Source organism: Pelodiscus sinensis, chromosome 1 (assembly GCF_049634645.1).
Source record: "Pelodiscus sinensis isolate JC-2024 chromosome 1, ASM4963464v1, whole genome shotgun sequence".
NCBI lineage: Eukaryota > Metazoa > Chordata > Testudines > Trionychidae > Pelodiscus > Pelodiscus sinensis.
The window spans coordinates 92049710-92071905 of record NC_134711.1 but is presented as its reverse complement, the minus strand read 5'-3'; the positions used below and the strand labels follow the sequence as shown (position 1 = coordinate 92071905).

The 22196-nt window shown below is 48.9% G+C and overlaps 1 protein-coding gene across 1 annotated transcript; it reads left to right on the top strand.

Annotated features, from left to right (window-relative positions):
* Positions 1-132: 132 nt before the first annotated feature.
* On the top strand, positions 133-21758 carry PICK1 (protein interacting with PRKCA 1). Its single transcript, XM_075937108.1, has 13 exons — positions 133-350; positions 1328-1421; positions 3712-3823; positions 5501-5629; positions 5757-5823; positions 7131-7220; positions 11432-11485; positions 11594-11656; positions 12090-12223; positions 12917-13009; positions 16659-16709; positions 19511-19655; positions 20139-21758. The coding sequence occupies exons 2-13, from the start codon at positions 1381-1383 to the stop codon at positions 20381-20383; spliced, it is 1224 nt and encodes a 407-aa protein (XP_075793223.1). The 5' UTR covers positions 133-350; positions 1328-1380; the 3' UTR covers positions 20384-21758.
* The last annotated feature ends 438 nt before the right edge of the window (positions 21759-22196 follow it).

The window sequence follows — 22196 nt, the reverse complement described above, 5'->3', positions numbered from 1 at the left end:
GCGCGCCCGCCCAACGGCCGCCCCAACATGGCGGCTGCAGGGCGCGAGCCCACAGCTGGGCCCCGCCCCTTCCTCTATTGGCTGTCCCGAGAGCCGCCCGAGCGCTCTACGTCTCCATAGCGACCCGTTCTCAGGGGTGGGCCTGTCTTATCGCGAGAAGAGAGCGCGGAGCGGTGGGCGGGCCCCGAGACAGCTGCTCCGACCGGTGGGCGAAGCCCGGGTGCGAGTGGGGGAGAGGGAGTTGGGATAGGTAGGCGGCTTCCGGCCCGGAAGTGACGTGGAGGCGCGGTGTTCTGACAGGTAGAGGCGGCAGGTGGATGCAGGTACCCAGCTCTGGACAGCTGTTTCCGGTGAGTGACTAACGCCTCCCCCGTGCCAGCTTTCCCAGCCCTGGGGGGCACGTTCCTGGGGGGGGGCAGCTGAGGGGCCCCCTTAACCCCATACTGCCCTGAGCGCCGCGGGGCAAAGTCTGGGCCGGTCTCCGCCCCTCCCCTCACTTGCTCCCTTCAGAGCTGCCCCCCCCCCCCCCCGTGCCAGCCTGACCCCTGCTCCTCACCTCGCGCAGCAGCGCGGGATCCCCCAGATCCTGACAACCCTCCACTCCATGCCAAGCAGCCACTAACCCGCTTAGCACCTGGCAGCACTGACCCTGACAAGTCACCGCAGGGCACCGGCACCTTCTCACGCAGGCACACGCAGTCTCCCCACTTCCAGCACCAGCCACCCCAGTGGAGCGACAGAAGCTGGGAGACTCAGAGCAGAGCACGAATCCAGAGATGAACCGCTGTGCAGCTACTGTGATGGTGGTGGTGATGCAGAGAGATGTTTGCTGCGCTCTTCTCTGAAACATGAGGGTGCGGGAGAAAGATGCTTCCTCAAATTGTCAGACATGAGAATACTTTCCATGAAAAAGCAGTGAGGGAAAACTGTGTTTAGCCCTCAGAGGAAGGAGGCAGAGGCCCGTGAGATGCATATTGACTTGCTGCAGAATCCAGAAGAAACTGAAATAGTAAATGGGTGAAGGGAATAAGACCCCAGATAGCTCTGGAAAGTATTGTGCTAAGCAGATTGAATGATGGGCTGTGTCCTTTTCTAAGTATTAGAGTACTTGTATACCTTGTGAAACAATAAAAAGCACCATTACCCCATCTCCAACCCTGAGCAGTGAATCAGAAGAGTCTGAAATATCTCCTTCCCAAACAGCTCCATCCCCAGTTAGCAGAGAGAAGGGGCCTGACAGAGGGCACAGGTTGATTCTTCAGCTTTAGCTGCTGAGCATTGATGAATTGAGAGAATTAAATTTACAAGTCTTTTTTCCTCTTTCCAGGCACTTTGGTGTAAACAGAGTTTCAAGTCAAAAGGCTCCAGACTGCCAGAGCGATGTTTGGAGACTTGGACTATGACATTGAGGAGGATAAGCTGTGAGTACTTTATTTCCCTTTCTTGACAATTAAATATCAAAGAACATGTTTACACTACAAAGGGACAGCTGCAGCTCTGCTGTGGTTCTATGGATACCTTTTATAGTGACTGAAAGGTTTTGTATCACTGTAGTAAATCCACCTCTTAAAGAAGCAGTAGCTAAGTTTGATGGAAGAATTCATCTATCAGCCTAACTCCATTTACAGGCAGTCCCCGGGTTACGTACAAGATAGGGACTGGAGGTTTGTTCTTAAGTTGGATCTGTATGTAAGTCGGAACTGGCGTCAGCTGCTGCTGAAACTGATCAGTTTCAACAGCGGCTGAATCTGGACGCCAGTTCTGACTTACATACGGATTCAACTTAAGAAACCCAGGCGTCCCCAAGTCAGCTGCTGCTGAAACTGATCAGCGGCTGATTCCAGGAAGCCCGGGGCAGAGCAACTCTGCCTCGGGCTTCCTGTAGTCAGCCCCTGGTCAGTTTCAGCAGCGGCTGACTTGGGGACGCCTGGGGCAGAGCAGCTGGGGTGCTGCTGGGTTGCTCCAGTAGCGCCGAGGAGCGGCGCTACTGGAGCAACCCAGCAACACCCCAGCTGCTCTGCCCCAGGCGTCCTGATTCAGCCGCTGCTGAAACTGACCAGCAGCGGCTGAATCAGGACGCCTGGGGCAGAGCAGCTGGGGTGCTGCCGGGTTGGTACAGTAGCGCCGAGGAGCGGCGCTGCGGGACCAACCCGGCAGCGCCCCAGCTGCTCTACCCCAGGCATAGGCAAGAAAAGCCTGGTCTGCTGGGGCGGGGGCACTAGCTACACCCCCCCCCCAGCAGACCAGGGAGACGTGGGTGGCGGGACCGCCCGCGTCCTCCACGGCTTTGCTCCGTCTCCCTGGTCTTCTGACCAGGGAGACGGGGAGCAAAGCCCTGGAGCACGCTCACAGCGGGACAGCCCAGGCGCGCCCAGGCTGTCCCGCTGCGGGCATGCTCCGCGGCTTTGCTCTGCGTCTCCCTGGTCTGCTGGGGGTGTCCAGCAAAGCCGCTGGACCCCCCCAGCAGACCAGGGACACCCGAGCAAAGCCGCTGCCTGGGTGTCCCTGGTCTGCTGGGGGGGTCCAGTGGCTTTGCTGGACCCCCCCCCCCCCCCCCCCCCCCCCCCCCCCCCCCCCCCCCCGCAGCAGACCAGGGAGACCGGGAGAAGCTTTTCTCGCCCCGGAGGACACGGGTGGCAACACACCGCCCGTGAGCTCCGGGGCGAGAAAAGCCCCGTTCGTAAGTGCGGATCCGACATAAGTCGGATCCGCGTAAGTCGGGGACTGCCTGTACTTTGGGGAGTAGTTCAACCTAACTATTCCACAGGACTTGAAATTTTTCATAGCTGTAAGCAATATAGCTAGGTAAACCTAAATTTTAAGTGTAGACAATGCCTAAGGAGCTGCAACAAGGACCTGATCAAAGCAGGTAGAGTTGCTCACTCCTAGTGATGTGTATTGGAGATCTAGGGTCATTGTTCAGTCTTGAGGTCTTGCTCCCTATAGCTAGTGGGGTGGAGCCTTGCAGTGGCGGTGAGCAGAAGGGAAATCTTTCTGTTGCTCAAAATGATTCTTCCTATTTTACTGATTGCACAGCACTGCTGATGTGTTCTAAAGGGGTGCACTCTGCTAGGAGGGAAGTATGAAGTCGAAAGAAATGGTGGGAGTGTGTATAATCCTTAGGCCCATGACAAGCACATGGAGTTCCCCCCGCATGACAGCACTAGAATTTTTATGGAAATAAAAGGTGTGTGTGTGGGGAGGGGGGGATTCTTTGTTTTGCAAGAAGTTCTCACTGTCAGTCATATCTCATCCCTACATATTTGTGTTGTGTATTTATTTACTTAACTTTTGCACAGAGATGTGAAAAAATAGCCTCTACAATATTTAGACAATATTTAAACATTGTATGATAGGATATCTCTATTCCTCATATAAACTCTGAAAAAGATGCCTTGGGAGTTCTCTTTCTCTATTCCCAGTAACAGAAGACAGTTTTGATCACAGCATTGGATCTGCTCACTAGTCTACTTTCATCACGTTTAATCATTAGCCTCTTGTTCAACTTAGTGATTTCAAATAAACCTATTGAAATTATGTTTAAATAAAGTCCTGCCACTCTGAGCTGGAAGGCAGAACAGCAGCGGTAATGTAATTAATTCAGAGGAGACATATCTAGCATACTGTCACATTATACATTTTAGCTCTGGCGTGAAGATACAGCTATTTCAACTTGTGTCAGTTATCATTTTCCTCTCTATATTGTTCTAGTGGGATCCCCACCGTTCCTGGAACAATAACCTTGAAGAAGGACTCGCAGAATCTGATTGGGATCAGTATTGGGGGAGGAGCACAGTACTGTCCCTGTCTCTATATTGTTCAGGTGGGCACTCATGGAAGAAGAGACTATTATGATTTGTCCTTGTAAAGCCATGCTAAGCTTGACAGATGGAAACTGAGGGGAAGATGGAGAATCTTACTTCATACTCTGACAAAAGGGGAAAATGTATCTTCTTTCGTTTCCAGCAAATAGAAGTTTCTCACACTAGCTGTGAATAGTTCTGGAAGGATAGGGTTAAAGCCCCTGAATTCACCCACCCACCTGAGAATCAGCAGAGTCCTGGGAGCATATTAAAATTCAAAGGGGTCAGAGAGGGGAATGTCACATGTGATATACTAGATCAGTGGTTCTCAACCAGGGGTACATCTATTTTACAGGTCTTCTGGGGGTATATTAACTCATCTACATGTTTGCCTAGGTTTACAACAGGCTACATAGTAAAGTTGGCACAAACTAACATTTCATATAGACAAGTACTTGTCTGTGTGTGTCTATATGGTATACACTGTATTGTAAATACAATATTTATTTTCTGGTTGATTTATTTTTTAATTATGCGATAAAAATGAGAATATAAACAATTTTTCAGTAATAACGTGTCTGCACTTTTTCATTTTGATGTCTGATTTTGTAAGCAGGTAGTTTTTAAATGAAGTGAAACTTGGGGATACCAGATAAATCAAACTCTTGAAAGGGGTATAGTAGTCTTGAAAAGCTGAGAACACCTGTACAGGTTGAACCTCTCTTGTCTGGGACTCTCTGGCCTGGCAACATCCATGGTCTGGCAGGATCACGGATATTGCTGGACCAGAGAGCCCCTGGACCTGCGGGCTGGGTGGCCATGGGGTTGGCCCCGACAACCCTGGGACAGAAGAGCCGTGGCAGCCCTTGCAGCCCCGAGGAGTGGAGCTCTAGTGGCTCTACAGCAGTGGATCTGTGGCAGCTTTGGCGTCCCTGGGATAGCAAAGCTGCAGAAGCCCTGGTGGCCCAAAGGAGCAGAGCCCTGGCAGGTCTGAGGAGCAGAGTCGTGGCTGCCACAGCAGCCCCAAATCTCTCCTGCTGATGCTCTGAGCCTTGGCAGCGCAGGAGCTGGGAAGCCCCGGAATAATGGAGTCCAATAGCCCCAGGTAGCGGCGCCCCGGCAGCTCGAGAGCCATAGCAGCCCTGGCATCTCAGAGGTGTGGCAGTTTCGGTGTCTAAGAGCAGTGGTGGCCCAGCCATGGTGGCCCTGGGACAGTGGAGTCCCAGCAGTCTTTGGGCTTGGAGCTGTGGCAGCCCTAGGGTGAGCAGAGCCAGATGACTCTGGGACAGCAGAGCTGCAGTGGTGGGGACTGTTCAGTGGAACTGGGAGCTGGGGTCAAGGGAGCTCCACTAGGTCTGCTGACAGACCCTGGGAGAGCCCAGAGTCCTGTCAGCAGAGGGATGGAATTGACCTCCCCTGGTCCGGCAATTCCCTAATTTGGGACCAGTCAGGTCCTGAGGGTGCCGGACCAGGGAGGTACAACCTGTACTAGATTTCAAGAAATCCTTCCCTAGATGATGCACAAAGTAGGGATGAAAGGCCCCAGAAGGAACTGAGTACTTAGATTTCAGATCCCTATGGGATATCTAAGGGTTTTGGGTCAGGAAGAGAAGAGAAATAGAGGCTGCCCCATAAATAAGACTAATTGCACTCCTCTCTGGCTCTGTATTTCCTCTGCTCTTCCTCTTCTTTTTTAGGTGTTTGATAACACTCCAGCAGCCCTAGATGGAACTGTGGCAGCTGGCGATGAAATCACAGGAGTGAATGGGAAGTCAGTCAAAGGGAAAACCAAAGTGGAGGTGGCCAAAATGATACAGGTGGTAAAGGTAAGAAGTAGGAAAGGTTCGGTGGTAAGGTTGGGTCACAGATTATATATAAACTGTTGTCCTTAGTAGAGAAGGCCCCTGCTGTTCAGTTCCAGAACCACAGCTCTGGCTTTGCTATTTCACCCAGGGAGAAGTGACAATTCACTACAACAAACTCCAAGCCGACCCAAAGCAGGGCAAGTCCTTGGATATTGGTAAGTCATGTTGGTTTCTCTCCTTCGATATGCGGGCAGGTAGTGAGGAGATCCCGGCCAAAATCAAATTTTGTTTCAGTATTTGTTTCTATTTTGTCTCCTTTAAATGAACATAAGCTAAAACTTGTGTGTGTGTGTGTGTTTTTTTTTAAAGCAGTCCTTCCCTGTGTCACTAATAATACCTGATTATTTCAAATTAAATTACCGTTATCCTTTTTGCTCTTGCTTGCTTTCTGTATTGTGTGCAGTTTGGATAGTGAAACTTAACTAATCAGTTTCACTTATTGTCTTTTATTCAGTTGGCCCTTACTGCTGTATTTGGATTTTTGAGAGTACACGGAAAGATGTCAGTCCAAAACCCATGTTAATCTATTTTAGAAAATCATTATATTTCTCTCCATAGTGGATTTTGTATAACTTTTTAAAAAACAAAACTTTATCTTTTAAATTTAATCTACTTGAGTGTCCCCTTAAAACATGACCATGTTCCCAGCATTCTGGAAAAGCTGAAAAGGGTATTTATTTCTTTGGATTTGCTTTTCTTTTCATTCTTCGCTGTTGGTGAAGATGCTGACAAAGGAAACTCAAACAAGAGCAAATGAAAATGCACAGGGGCTGAGAAGTGGATTTTTGGGAAAAAATAAGAGTAAAGGGCCTGTGATTTATCAGAGGTGCCAAGTATCCACGACTTCAACTGACATCTCTGGAAGCTGCAGACACTCAACACCTCTGAAAATCAAGCTCTAAATGCATGTAGAGTAGTCATAGGATTCCAAAAAGTGTATAATTATCTTCAAGAATCCAAAGGGTATGGTCCCCAAACAGGGAGAGGGACTGTTCAGAGACTTTTAACTAAGAGTCATGAGATTAAAATTTAACCACAGGGAAATTTTTGGCTGAGCAATAAACCTTACATGCTTACTCTCACACTGTTCTGCTAACTTCGTTGGATTTAATCAGTTGAATAAAGTAAGCAAGATGTGGCCTTGAATGTCAGAACATATTTCTTATGTGTCTTTAGGCTGTGTCTTCCAAAGGAAGTTGTGAAACCCTGTTGCCTGGGGTATATAGGACTTGAATAGAACACATATTGTTCAGAATATGCCTGCATTGGCCCAAGTTCAGATCTTCCCTGCATCTAATTTCTGTAGTATTCTCTTTCTGTTCTCTGCTCAGTCTCCTTTGCACTCTGAGTTAGGCTCAATCTAGCCATTTTGGTACCTGACATTTGAGAGTTTTGTTAATTGTATTCTTTGTGACTATGGAAATTGCTCTGATCCCAAGTTTGACTCTTTGGGGGGGTGTAGTTTTGAAGAAAGTGAAGCACCGATTAGTGGAGAACATGAGCTCGGGGACAGCAGATGCCTTGGGACTGAGCCGAGCCATCCTCTGCAATGGTAAGCAGCTATATAGAAAGGCATCTTCCTGTTTCCTTATTGTCGGTGTCAGTAAGCTGGTGCCCTATGAGAGGGAGTGTTTGTTAAGCTGGTGCCCAGTAGTGCTGTGGGGACAAGGGGTCTGACTAGGATAGGCACCTCTCCTAGTCCTTGCAAGAGTCACTGTCTTTCGTACTTAGCTCACAGTACAGTGAGAGATTCCTGAATGTTTTGACTGCACAATGATTGTTGTGTTACTGAATCAAAATGCAATACAAGGTTACATTGCCATGCAAAGTCAAAATAGTTATACCAACAAGCAACAGCCCTCATATCTGTTAGTGCAAGCCTGCACAACTCGGAAAGCGACGAGAGCCATATTACTCTAAAGAAAACAGCTGCGGGCCGCAAGTAGGGATGCTCTCCCCAAAAATACCAAACACACATCTAAACATTTTTGTTGAGGAGGAAAAAAAAAAACCCACTGCGTGTCTCCACTTGGCCCCCTGGCATTTGTGTCTTCTGCACCCTGCCCCTTGGTGCCTTCCCCTTTCTCCTGACCTGTCCCCCTCCCCTCAGCACAAGTCCCTTCCCCTCCCCTACTTGGCTTCTGCCTTTTTGAATCCATCGGTCACTGGCTGTGACGTCATAACGTCACACCAGCATCCTGGCGTCTGCCGGCATCCCGCCCTCTGGCTCGCGCCCCGCCTCCTCGCAATGGAGCTGCACGCAGGCAGCCCGGCGGCAAGAATTGCCGCACTTCCCCCTCCCCGGCGGCGCTCCGCTCTTCCGCCCGTCCAACGGATCGGATGGGGCTACGCCGCCCGTAGTCAGCACGGGCCACACAGTGAGCCCCCTGCGGGCCGCATGCGGCCCTCAGGCCATATGTTGTGCAGGCCTGTGTTGGTGTCCTTCCTCTCATTTCTTTGACTGCATTCTGACTTCATGCATTTGTTTCAGTTTTGTGTCATGTCATACCTTTTAGTAAACCTGTCTGAAATACCCTGCCTGTAAGTGTCCCATGTGCATAATAAACCTGGATTCAAAACAGTCTCAGTGGCTGAATGGTTGTCCCTCAAAGTGATGTCAGTCACACCCAGAGAATGCAAACTGGAAGTCTCCTCTGCAGTCCCAAATAGATACGGCAGTTTTGTAGCGAGGGATGTAAAATCCTGGTTAAAAAGTTTACTGGTTAAATGGAATGTTAAATATTCCGGTTAACCAGGATCCCACGGGCCTGGCCGGGCTGGAACAGCCTGAGATGTGCCAGGAGCTGCTTCAGCCCGACCAGACCACCAGTTAATGGCTTACCTTATCCACCAGGCCAGGGTTTCCCAAATTTTTGCCACGGGGACCAGTAAATCCATTCACGAGCTTTTGGAGGATGGGTAACATTCATTTGCATATTTGCGTATTCATTAAGCAACTGATGAATATGCAAATAAGTTGTTTCTGGTCCCCTCAAAGTCCCCAGTGCCAGCTTTAGCAAAGCTTTTGATACAGTCACCCACAATATTCTTGCCAGCAAGTTAAGGGAATATGGATTGGATTAATGGGCTGTAAGATGGATAGAAAGTTGGCTAGACTAGGGTTTCCCAAACTTTTTACTTTAATTGGAACCTGTTTTTTTTCAGTACTGTTTTTTGCAACCCAAAAATATAAATGCATATTTAAAAAAAAGAATGAAAAATGAATAAATTTTCACTGTTTCACCTGGCTGCATCCTCTGCCCAGCCTAGGCCAGGGCTTGGGGGACCCAGCGCTGCACGAGCACTCCAGGAGCCTGGAACATCCAGCTGCATCCTCCACCCAGGCCGGGCCAGGGCTTGGGGGACCTGGAGCTGTACGGGCACTCCGGGAGGCGGGAGCAGGAGCAGATTGGGGGCAGGGTGTCTGGCTAGGAGGGAGGATGCAAGGAGGGGTCTAGGGTAGAAGTTGGACTTCCCTGGTCTGGCATCTTCCGGAACTGACTGATTCCAGATGAGGGATTTTTTTGGACCAGGAGAGGTCATTTCAGGACCTCCCCTCCCCACTAGGCTTCTTTGCACCTCCCTCCCCGGCAACCCAACTGAGCTGCCCACCCCCGCTGGTTCCCTGCACCTTCCCCAAAACCGTCCCCCACAATCCAAGGGAGTGCAGCACCAGTTCCCTGCAGCCCCTCACAGCCCAGCTGAGTGCTGCCCTTCTGTTCCCTATGCCTTCCCCCATCCACCTCAGCTTAGTTAAGCCCCGCACTGGTTCCCCCACAACACAGCTGAGCCCTGTTTCCCTGCACCTCCCCCCAAACCCTGCAGAACTGCTGAGCCCAGCTCTGATTTCCTGCCTCTCCCTCCTTCCCCTTGAGTCTAGCCCCGGGTCCCTGGCACGTCCCTCCTCCTGCAGCCAAACTGAGCTCTGAGCTCTGCACCTCCCCCCACCCCCTGCAGCCCTGCCCAGCTCAGCCCAGCACCCCGCACCTTTTCACTCTTGCAGCCCAGCTGAGCTCTGTTTCCCTGCACCTCCCTCCAAACCCCATAGACATGTTGAGCCCAGCACTGATTCCCTGCCCCTCCCTCCTCTTGAGTCCAGCGCCGGGTTCCCAGCACCTCCCTCCTCCTGCACCCTAGGTGAGCCCAGCGCCCACCCCCCCAGCCTTGCGCCCCCCCCCAGCATGGCACCCAGTGTCTATGGCCCCCCTTGCTCCTGCCCTTGCTATGCCTCTGCCGGGAGCCCGGAATATCCGGCTGCATTCTCAGCTCAGCCTGGCCCAGGGTCTGGGGGACCCGGCGCCGCACGGGCACTTTGGAAGCCCAGAACACTGTGGCAGCCATGCTGAGACCTGGTATTTTTTTCCCATGGACCAGTACTGGTCCCATAGTTTGGGAAATGCTACACTAGGCCACTCCAGTGGAGTGTTAACCTCCCTATTCTGTACTTCCCGTATTAAACTGCAGCATAATGTGCTGTTACACAGCTGCCACCTTCCACTCTGCATGTTGTTTCATTTGAGCGGTGAATGAAGTGATTCTCCATTAACCCTTTCATATGTTCTAAGAATGGCTAAATTATTGTGCGATTGAGGCGGTAGGTCAAATTTTAAACCTGGTTACAAGTGCAGGGAAAACAACTTTTCCGGTTACGTATGGCCTGGACTTCAGCTTCTAATAGTCAAGGAGTTCGAGACTGTCCATATGTTCAATCTCAATCCCCAAATAATAAATGAATATGTCAGGCACTGTGAGATGTCTGTCTCAGTGTTGTGGGAGGGGTGAACTGGGCATTTCTTGTGATAGTCATCAGCTTTCTCATCTGAGTGGTGCAGTAATTAACTAGCCGTTGCCCCTTCCCTCCTAATTTGTCACAGTTACTTAAACACAAGTTCTGCTTCATTCCCTCAGGATTCTGCCTTAGCATTTGTAACTCTTGTAAATAGGGCTGCCCCCTTCTGAGGGAAATGTGCTGTGTCACTGTATAACATGACTCCATCCACAACCAACGACATAACGTTGCTGGGGCCCTTTAACTAGTAGTTGGGTGCATAAGACACAACAGAGTGCTGAAAATCAGGGATCCACCCAATGAATTTCAAGTAGGGAGTAAGCCCAGTTATGAATCTCTGAATCCAGGTTGCATTTATTTTTAAAGTGTTTTCCTGGTGGGGTAAGGAGCCAGACTTTTGAGGAGGGGGGAGAGAGTATTTTCAACTGTTCATATAAAATACATGCCTGCTCCTTTCAGCCAGTCACATCCCTGTGTTCCCTTGGGGTATGTCTACACTACCCCGCTAGTTTGAACTAGCGGGGTAATGTATGCATACCGCACTTGCAAATGAAGCCCGGGATTTGAATTTCCCGGGCTTCATTTGCATAAACTGGGCGCCGCCATTTTTAAATCCCTGCTCGTTCGAACCCCGCGGCACGAACTAGGTAGTTCGGACTAGGCTTCCTAGTCCGAACTACCGTTACTCCTCATTCCGCGAGGAGTAACGGTAGTTTGGACTAGGAAGCCTAGTCCGAACTACCTAGTTCGTGCCGCATGTAGGCGCGCGGCACGGGGTTCGAACGAGCAGGGATTTAAAAATGGCGGCGCCCAGTTTATGCAAATGAAGCCCGGGAAATTCAAATCCCGGGCTTCATTTGCAAGTGCAGTATGCCTACATTACCCTCCTAGTTCGAATTAGGAGGGTAGTGTAGACGTACCCTTGGACTTCAGCATCATAACCACCTGTTCTCCGGTTCTTTGTTCCCCTCTAGATGGATTGGTGAAGAGGCTGGAGGAGCTGGAGAGGACTGCAGAGCTGTACAAAGGTCAATTGCCCTCTTCTGTCAGACATGTGGGTTGGGATTGGAGGAGAGAGGATATACTCTGTGTCGGTGGGGTGATTTATATATTCTCTCCCTTTTTCCCCACCACAGGCATGACAGAGCACACCAAGAGTCTCCTTAGAGCTTTCTTTGAACTGTCACAGACACACAGAGGTAAATAGATTGGAAGAAACTCAGTCCTCAAATTTGTAGCAGACTGGCTACCCTAGCGTGGGGGAGTGGATGTCTATGGTATTATCAGATCTCAGAAGCATCAGTACTTGAACCCTGACCCACAACAAAAACTAGCTACTGTTGGAACGAGGGAGGAAGTGCTGCACTTCCTTCTGAGTCGGTTCATAAACAGTTCCCTAGCATGGTGTTAATGGGCATTGTGCTGCCATAGGTACCATCTTTCAGATGGGATATATGTGGGTCCTTGACTATTTGTAGTCTTTAAGGAACCCATGGCATCCTTCAAGAATAGGATTGTAACACTGTTACTGGCCAGATTATAGCTTGTGGAAATGATTTTTAAAATCAGACATGGAAACATCTCTCCAAATAACCCCTTTCTCCATTTATATGGATTTTTTTCTTTGCTCAGCATTTGGAGATGTTTTCTCAGTCATTGGTGTACGAGAACCACAGCCAGCTGCAAGTGAAGCCTTTGTGAAATTTGCAGATGCCCATCGCAGCATTGAGAAATTTGGGATCCGCCTATTGAAAACTATCAAACCGGTAAAGAATCAAAGTACAAGAGGGGAGGCTGGTGTCAGCATACTGGGGAAAGTGGGGGAGTGAGACCAGAAATGGAAGAGTCTGTCTTTGTAGCTCTCAAAAATTGTGTTGGGAAGAGTTAGAAATAACATTATAGAGACAGGAGAGGGATCATGTGATGATTACCTGTTGTATTCCCTACCTCTGGGGTATCTGGCATTGGCCACAGTCAGCAGACAGGATACTGGACTAGATGGACCTTTGCTCTGACCCAGTATGGCCATTCTTATAAAACTTTCTTTAAAGGAACTGTCTGGACAATTAAGACAAAGTGGAAGTTGTAAATGTATCAATAGTTTGCAGAGTTATTTGAACATAGTTGTTCAAACTTCTCCGACCGATTCCCCCCACAACTAGACTGACACTTTCACACGTACACTCTCCAGTATGCCTGTCGTCCTCTGGGAGGCTCCACATCTGTTGATAATGTACTTCATCTACACAGTTGCTTCTGTGCTTGAGCTCTCTGATAAGACTATCAGCAAAAGAGAACGTATAGTACCAATCGTGGTTCTGTGACATGGACACCCGCCCTTTTGTGAACAAGGAAGATTAAGTTAGCTCATTGCATGTAGCCATCAAGTCCTTTTAGCTCCTTTTAATGCTCCTTATTTTTCTGAGTTCTGTCACTTAATTAACATGTTTTCTCTGCAGATGCTGACTGATCTCAACACGTATCTGAACAAAGCCATTCCTGACACAAGACTAACCATCAAAAAATACTTGGATGTCAAGTTTGAGTACTTGGTAAGCTGTTCTTTCCCCCTCTCCCTCCCTTTTTTCAGTTTAAACACCTGGTAGAGGTGAGGTTTCATAGAGTAAGAGCACTTGAACAAAGAAAAGACCTATTCATTTACATGGTCTTTGTTTCCTGGTCAAGAGTATTTCATACCTTATCTTCCCTAGCATTTTCTCTGGTCTCCAGGACCCAAGAAACATGCTTCAGCTTCTTCCCTCGAAAGATTATTCCGTAGCCTAATAGACCTCACAAGTAAGGGTACGTCTACACAGCAACATTATTTCAAAATAACTTAACTTCCTGCTGTGCGGACACGGAATAGTTCAAAATAATGTCAAGCTGGAGGACTTCTTACGCCGACTCCTGTAACCCTCATTGTACGAGGAGTAAGGGAAGTCAGAGGAAGAGTGCTGTATATTGAAATAAGTGCTGTGTAGATGCTCCCAATTTCAAAATAAGCTACACAATTGACGAAACTCAATTTGCATAGCTTATTTCAAGTGAAGCCCTGCTGTGTAGACACACCCTAAGATGCATTTCCTGGTATCCACATGACATATTGCTTCATTGTATTTAACACCCTTATTTGTAAGGGGGTCTCCAACACAGTTTACTCTCTTCGAATCTCCTGAAAATGTCCTCTGCCCAGCATTAATACCCTTCAGATAACTTGAATAATTTCAGCTAGACAACTGACCATCTTTCCTCTTGTAGCCTGATTTATAGAATATGAATAAGAATGTCCAGTTATTACTGGAAGGGTAGACAGGTTTTTGTCCTTAGCTCAGGTCCAGTATTATTCAAATATATTGTTGGGAACTCTAATGTGCACAGGTGCAACAATTGCACAATAGAAACTTTTTTTATATTTACAATCAAATAATTGATTGATACATTTAGCAAAGTCACACTAAACTCTGTAAGGCAGACAGAAATACCTCAGAAAGTGCTTTTGAATATTCATACTTACACCATGAAATGTTAGTCATTATCTTCCTCATCACTGTCACTTTCCTCATCTTCCCCAGTGACCATCATTGTGGCCCCTCCCAAGAGCCATAGCTCTTTCTCTTTTCTACTGCGCCGGGATGCCACTTCTTATAATATGTTACCATGCCTAATGCAAATGCAGTAGGGTTTCTCCTCTCTCTCTTAGTTGTACTTTTCCCCTTACCAATATTAAGGTGCCCTTTTTTTATAGGGTAGAATATTTATGATTTCACCCCCCCATTATCATATACGTCAGTTCATTGCCATGGCCCTCTTGTGATCAGATGTTCTGTTCAAAAGATGTTAGTTCTAGTTTATATTTCTATGGCTGGCTGGTATCTTTATGGACAGAATTCCCCTTTATATTCTGTTTCCAGTTCCCCAAAACTTATGGGTTGCCTCATGCTAATTCCTGAAGCCAATGTCTTATAAGTTTCAAACCTGTAGGTTCCTTGCATTGCTGTTGAATATAATAAAGCAGAATGTAATGTAAAGCGGTGAATATAATAGACATAGGCATGCACAGCACATTTCATTAGGGTGTGCACCCAAAGAATTTTTTTAAAATGTACTTTGACACTATTAGCCACACCCCTGACCCCCATTGGCCACACTTCTGGAGGTAACACTCTCTGGGCAAGACGGACACCTGACCAGAAGTAAAAGGTGTCATGTGACCCCCTCCTCTAAGAACTTTTCCCACCATCCTCCTACCAATATGGATTAGTTTGACCCCCACCAAACCCCCCTCATGCAACTATCCTGCAATTGCATTAACCCAATGTGTGTGACATTAACTCGGGGGCGGAGAGGCTGGGCAAAGTGTTCCTTCTAAGAGTTTCCTCCCATGAGCAGAATTAATTTTGTGTAGTGCACCAGTACTGAGTTCATGTGGCTTGTTTGGATGTGCCACTGTGGCACCCAAGTTATTAATAAATATCTCATAAACCTCTACCTTTTCCCTCTGCTGCCATATCTCCTTCCCTTGCTCCATCAACTCCCCTGCTGCCTGCTGCCCTCCAACCCCTCACCCTCCTCTGCTGTCCTGACTCCTGCCCTTCTCACTGCCCTCAGCCTTCCTGAGACCTGCCCCCCTCTACCAGCCCTTCTCTCCTCCCTGTGCCCACTTCTCCAGTAGCCCCACTCTGATCATGTGAGCTACCCCTCCTCATCCCCTCTCCTAACACCTCCCTCTACAAACCTGCCCTGCCTCTCTCCTCTGGTGCTGGTCCCTCCCCTACAGGTGTCTGCCCTTCTGCTTCACCCCCAGAATCCCCTGGCACCTGCACCTTCCCTTACCCCTGCACCCTCCTGGTGCCTTCCCCTTCCCTCACTGCCCCTGCCCCCTTTGCCCTCTTTTTCTCTGATGCCCACCCCCTCACCACCCTCATGCCCCTGTGTTCTCACACATGACTTGCTCCATCCCTGCCTTCCTCATGCCCAACTCTTCTTTCAAGCCTTCTCCCAGCACCTCCCCCTCTAGCCCCCAATGCCCTTACCCTCTCCCCTCCCAGCATCACCCTGTCCCGTCTCCCACTGACCCCTTCCCTCCTGCCCTTTTCCTTATTGTCTCCACTTGGCCCCCGAGCATTTGTGTCTCCTCTACCCTGTCCCTTGGTGCCTTCCCCTTTCTTCTCCTGACCTGCCTTCCTCCCCTCAGCACAAGCCCCTTCCTCTCCCAACCCTTCCTCTTATTTTCCCCCTTCCCCTCTTCTCCCCTCCCTTACCTTTGGCTTCTACCTTACAGCTTGCGGGGCTGGAGTCAGAGCTGGCCCAAGCTATAGGCCGGCCAGGCCCTAGCTCAGGGCGCTCCTGGGGCGCCGCGTGGTGTTGCTGGGATGGGTGAGGCTGGGCCGCAAAAATGGCTCGGGCTGGCGTCTGTAGTCGGCCCTCAGCTGCTTCTGGAGCTGGGCCGCGCAGTTTTAAAGTCCCGGGCTGTGATGTCACGCCACACCCAGGTGTCTCCCCTCTCACCTGTTACTCAGTGTTTGAGGAAGCCGCGCATGTGCTCCCTCTGCCCCACAGTGCCCTGTAGATGTCCGCGGGGAATGTAAAGTGAGGGGCTGCGGTGCCCCGTCACAAATCCCCCTCTTCCTCCAGCAGCTGTTAGCCAGCCCGAGACATTAAGGTGTGCCTGGGCACACCCGGCACACCCCGTGCACATGCCTATGATGATAGAGGTATGCCCACTGGGCTACACTCTTAAATCAATGATTCTAATCATTTCTTGGCTGCCTTATTTATTCTCTCTTCGTGTCTTTTTGCTATGGTAGTACCCCAAACTGTACACAGCACAGGGCTTTTTAATAGCCTGTAAGTTCTTTAGGGAGGAACAGAAACTTCCTGTATGTCTATCCAGGGTCCAAATCTTTTTTAATGCTATTGTAACATAAATACAAACCTCTTCCCCTTCCTCCCTGCCTGCTTCCTAAGAACAGCATGCTTACCCTCCTTACCCCTTTCCCCAAATGGGGGTCCTTTCTCCAACTAAGATACCACATCTGGTCCAGCTGCACTTTTCCCACTGTATATAGCCACAACATTTTTGAAACTGGGACAACCCCCAGCACTTTGATAGCTTCCAAGCAATCAAAAGCTTCTACTCTGTATGGTGATGACATTTTTTTTAACCCTTGGTATTTCGGTTTTTAATCTTTCCTTTGTTAGTCTTACTGCCTAAAAGTGAAGGAGATGGATGATGAGGAATACAGCTGCATTGTGAGTACTGAGTTTCATCCATAATGATTTAAGGTTGTATTTCTGTAGCATTTTGTCCTCTCTCACATGTGACCACAGAAACACATGGCTGTGCGTAGGCACATGTATGTTCCTAGGCTCATACATTCTAATTGTTAACATTTTCAAACCTTGAAGGTCTTTCAGTGCTATGCAGAAAATGTAACTGATCCCTTTGATGAAACACATCCCATCACTAACCTTTGGGACCAGTCATCATCTCAGTTGCATGCTCACTGAATTGTCTTATGTCCTGCTCTTCTAGTAATACTAGTATATGATAAGGATTATTATACGGTGTTCTCCTAATGCAGGGGTGAGGAACCTTTTGTGGGACAAGGGACTGCTGACACACAGAAAAATCAGTCAGGGCACACAAGTGAGAAGAAAAAAAAATCTTACTGACCTGACCCCTGACTGAGGAGAAAGACACTCCCCATATTCCCCTCACATGCCAGAGCCTAGGGATGCCCAGGCTAGTAGATTTTGTGTGCTCCAGCCCCACGGTAGGGAGGCAAAGGGGGGACGGGACTAGAGCACTAGCACAGGCTTCCCAAAGCTGGGGGGAGCCCTGAGCTTTCGGGGGGCCGGATGGCTCCCCATCCCTGTTCTAATGGATTCCACTTGAGTATGAAGTTCAGTTTATCATACATCTGGTATTAGATACTTTGCATCCCACACTAATGGAAATTTGTTTGTAAGTTGCATTTGTAGTTGTTTCAGGAAAATGGATTTCAGGAGAAGCTCTCCTAGTGACAGTGTACATAAAATATACCGATGAAGTGGGTTTTACCCACGACAGCTCATGATACTATATATTTTTGTTAGTCTCTCAGGTGTCACAGGACAATTTGTTTATAAACTATACATAATTGTATTTGGAAGACTTCTAAAAATCCAGTGTAATCCTCAAACTGGCATAAAAAATAATTCTTAGCATTGAGTAGAGTCTTGTGAATCTTTAAAGTTCAAATCTTAACCCTTACCAACACTTTATAAGGTAAATAAAGATACGCTGGGTATGCCTCTGTTTTCCTAACTATAAAAGGGTGATGCGAATGTCCAAGGTCAGAGACGGAGTCAGTATCAAAGCTGAGATTAGAACTCTGGATTCCTTGGCGCTGAGAGGACCAGACAATGCTGCCTCCTTAGGAACTAGTAAAATTGAATAACCCATCAAGAAATAACTTAAAAAACAACAACATAGTCTGGTAGCAGTTTAAAGACTAAGAAAACACGTAGATGGTATCATGAGCTTTCATGGGCACATAGTTTTTAAAGTGCTACCAGACTAGGGCTACGTCTAGACTTGCATGATTTTCCAGAAATGCTTTTAACGGAAAAGTTTTCCGTTAAAAGCATTTTCAGAAAAGAGCATCTAGAATGGCACAGACGCTTTTCCACAAAAGCACTTTTTGCGGAAAAGCATCTGTGGCCAATCTAGATGCGTTTTGTGCAAAAAAAGCCCCGATCGCCATTTTTGCGATCGGGGCTTTTTTGCGCAAAACAAATCTGAGCTGACTACACTGGCCCTTTTGCGCAAAAGGGATTTTTGCCCGAACGGGAGCAGCATAGTATTTCCGCAAGAAGCACAGATTTCTTACAGTAGGAAGTCAGTGCTTTTGCGGAAATTCAAGCGGCCAGTGTAGACAGCTGGCAAGTTTTTCCGGAAAAGCAGCTGATTTTCTGGAAAAACTGGCCAGTCTAGACACAGCCATTATTTGTTTTTTTAAGTTTATCCTGTACAGAGTAACTCGGCTAATCCCGGAAGCCATCGAGAAATGAGGGTGATATGCACCCTGATAAATGGCAGAGGAAAATCTCCCCCCACCCAGTAGGATGACATTGTTGGGCTTTAACACATGTGAGTGAAAAATACAAGCTAGACCCACAGGCCCAAACGACTGTGTGTATATGGGGGGAGCACTATCTGCGGTGCTCTGTGCTGACAGACACCATCTCTTGCCTCTAAAGCCTGCTGTCAGACAATCAGTTCCATCCTCACTGACTTCCTGTGCCATGACTAGATGGAGGCAACACATCTGGGTAGACTTGCCCTATATAATTCAAAAGTGTTATGTATTAGAAAAGAAATCTTCATGCTTGCTTGTTAGGCAACATGCAAGAGGTGAAGCTTGCAGGAAGGTAGTTGTCACACACAGGCTAGGGATGTAAAACCCCATTAAATGACCGTGTTTTAGCGTATATAACCTGCACTCGTGTATAACCTGCAGTTTTTCTTTGCTGTGTTTAAAAAAACAAACAAACAAACAAACAAACCTTAGATTACCTGCGGACATGTATAAGCCGCGGGTTCTATAGGCTAATTCATGGTAATTGCACATACCAGGATAAACTGCCAGCATCCTGCATTCCACCCATCTTTTGTTAGCTAGCCATCCTGTTGCCAGCTGGGGGAACAGAGAGCGCAGCGCAGGCAAGCTGGCTGGCCTGCGGGAGGGGAGCGCCACACACGCCCAGGCCCCACGCAGCTGCAGCCAGGCGCAACCCACCCTCCTCTGGGCGGGGGGAAGAGAGCACAGCGCAGGTGCGCTAGAAGCTCATCAGGCCCTCCCTGTGGCGGAGCAGAGCTGACCCAATTCTAATAGGGCAGCGCTGTTTATGAGTAAAAATAAACTTTTATACCCTGGGGACAGGGAGGGGCGGTTTGTAAAAATGTGTCTAACCCGTGTGTTAGATACGTCAGTAAAGAAGCTGAGTGTGAAGCCTCTGGCACTGTGGGATTTCTGGGAGTCTCTACAAGGGTGTGGTGTTCTTGGCAGGCACTGGGCGAGCCCCTTTACAGGGTCAGCACCGGGAACTACGAGTACCGCCTGGTCCTCCGTTGCCGCCAGGAAGCACGCACACGCTTTGCCAGGATGAGGAAGGATGTACTGGAGAAGATTGAACTGCTGGACCAGAAGCATGGTGAGTGTCACTGCCCTCCTTCAAGGGCCCTAAGAGCTTCATCCAGGCAGCTCATTCATTTAGCCCTTTTGGTCCCTAATCTCATCCCCAAAACCCTTGGTGCCGGTATCTTACTGACCTCATGCAGTCTGGTGGTTCCCTTGTCCTCATGGACCCTTCTGTCATGGTGCACGAGGGGCAGCTGTGCTCAGAGCATGAATGTGCTGCATTTGGCTAATCTTTAGGAGAGAGGCTCACTCACAGCCTGAGGGTGGGTGGGTGGGTGAGGGGAGAGTGACCTCTGCTGTGGGTTCTGAAAACTCTGGGTAACGGATTAGTTGCAATTAGCTCGATCACATTCTGAGGTGCACATGCCTCTGAAATCGAGTCGCATCGGGTGTGGACATGGTGGCTGGTCTCTGAACACGCAAAAATGCATGTGAGAGGAAGAACACCACCTGCTCTGTCCTCCCCTGATCTATTCCCATCCCTTCCCCTCTGCAGTGCAGGACATAGTATTCCAGCTCCAGCGCTTTGTCTCCACCATGTCCAAGTACTATGACGACTGCTACGCCGTACTCCGGGACGCAGACGTCTTTCCCATCGAGGTGGATCTAGCACGCACCACCCTGAGCTACGGGCAGAAGGATGTCTTCTCAGATGGGGCAGAGGAGGAGGAGGAAGTAGGAGAGCAGGAGGCCAGGAGGAAGGAGGAGGCAAATGGCGAAAAGCTCATTGATGATGCCTGAATATGATGCCGCGGCGGGCGGGAAAGACGTTAGAGACTGATAAAATCTGTTTCACATGGTGACTCGTCCTCAGTGATTTTTCTGTATAGGTACAGCCAGGGATTCCTCCTCTGCTTCAGAGGGGGGCAGTTGGTATGACTTGGGCCCAAAGTCTGCTTTCTTTCCAGCCTCCATTTTCTCCTTCCTTCCTCTTTGCTTGGATGGCTTTCCCCAGCGTTCCATTGCCCAGCTCAGAGACTGAGGTATAGAGGGTTACTGTGGGGAACCATGTGAGGAATTCCCTTCCTCGGGCCTCCCCCCATATGATTCCACCTGCAGAGGGGACCCTTCTGAGTGTGAAGGATACATCCCTCCTTTTCTGATGCCTGGGTCAGCTAAAAAAAGCCCCTGAAGAGGGAGGACTATGGACGGCAAGAGCAGCTCCTCCCCATCTGCCCTCGCTGGATGGAAAAATGCTGAAGTCAGCAGGACCTCTCGCTCCACTGCTGATCACCCTGGGACTAGGGGGTTTCACCTCTCTACTCTCCCATTTCATATGTTGTTTACAATTCTGTTGCCCCTGCTGGCTCTAGGTAGGTGTCGGGATGGAAGAGGAATCTGCCCCCTCTCACCTCCTTTGGCTACTGTGTCCTGTGGAAGAGAAAAGGAAACGAGGCAACCTGATGTGTAGAACTAGCGACCTGTTTACATCTCATCCACCATCAAGGGCCTGATGAGATCCTTTAAGGAAAGGGCAGCCGGAAGCCCTTTCCATGTGTAGCATCAGCCTCCCCTAAGAAAAAGGGGAACTGACTTTTATCAGAGAGGAACCTTCTTCAACTGTACAGGGGCAAAAGGCCAAAGGGAGGAGGTTTGTGAAATTGACACTGGTTCAGGGACTGTGGTCCACATGTGTCCATGGTCATTTCTTCTCTTGCGTTTTGCTCCTGGTTGACCTTCATCAGATTTGCTCCTTGATGATGTGCAGAGTGAGTACCCCTCCCTGTGTACAGATGCCAAGAGGAGTGATCATTATAAAACCAGGGAGGGGATTCTATAACCTTATAGCAGAGAACATGCTGGACCCAGAGTCTTATGGGGTGGGGAAAACTGCCTGCAGCTGGAAATATTTTAGGCAGATTATATAAGGAGCATGGACTATTACTCTCACCCCACAGCTCTCCTTGTTGCTACATGACTAGTCAATTTCCCATTTCATGTTGCCTTGGGGCAGAAAGCCCAGCTGGAACTGTCAGCCCCAACACCAGGCAAGGGGAAAGGGAAGAATCAGTAGAAGTAATGGTTCCTCCTGACTCCCCTCCTCTTTCTCTCTCCTCTCAGGCTATGTCTATACTACAGGCTTTTCGTGCAAGAACACTTGTTCTTGCGCAAAAACTTGCAGAGCGTCTACACTGCATGCGCGTTCTTGCGCAAGTAAATTTATAGTACAGCGTCGGAAAACAGGGCTTCTTCCGGCAGAGTTATTCCTCTCCCCACGAGGAATAAGCCCTCTTGCTCAAGAGCTCTTCCACAAGAAGGCAGTGTGGACAGGCATCATGAATTTCTTGCGCAAGAAAGCCCTATGGCTAAAATGGCCATGCGAGCTTTCTTGCACCAGAGAGCATCCACACTGCCATGGACGCTCTTGCGCAAAAGCACATGGCAGGTGTGGACGCTCTCTTGTGGAAGACCTTTTGCACAAGAACTCTTGCACAAAACAGTTCTTGCGCAAGAAGCCTGCAGTGTAGACGTAGCCTCAGAGTTCTGGTTCTATATAGTGGTATCCTGTTTGTGGCAGTAAGCTGGTGGCGAATGAAGGTTCTGACTTCTCCCC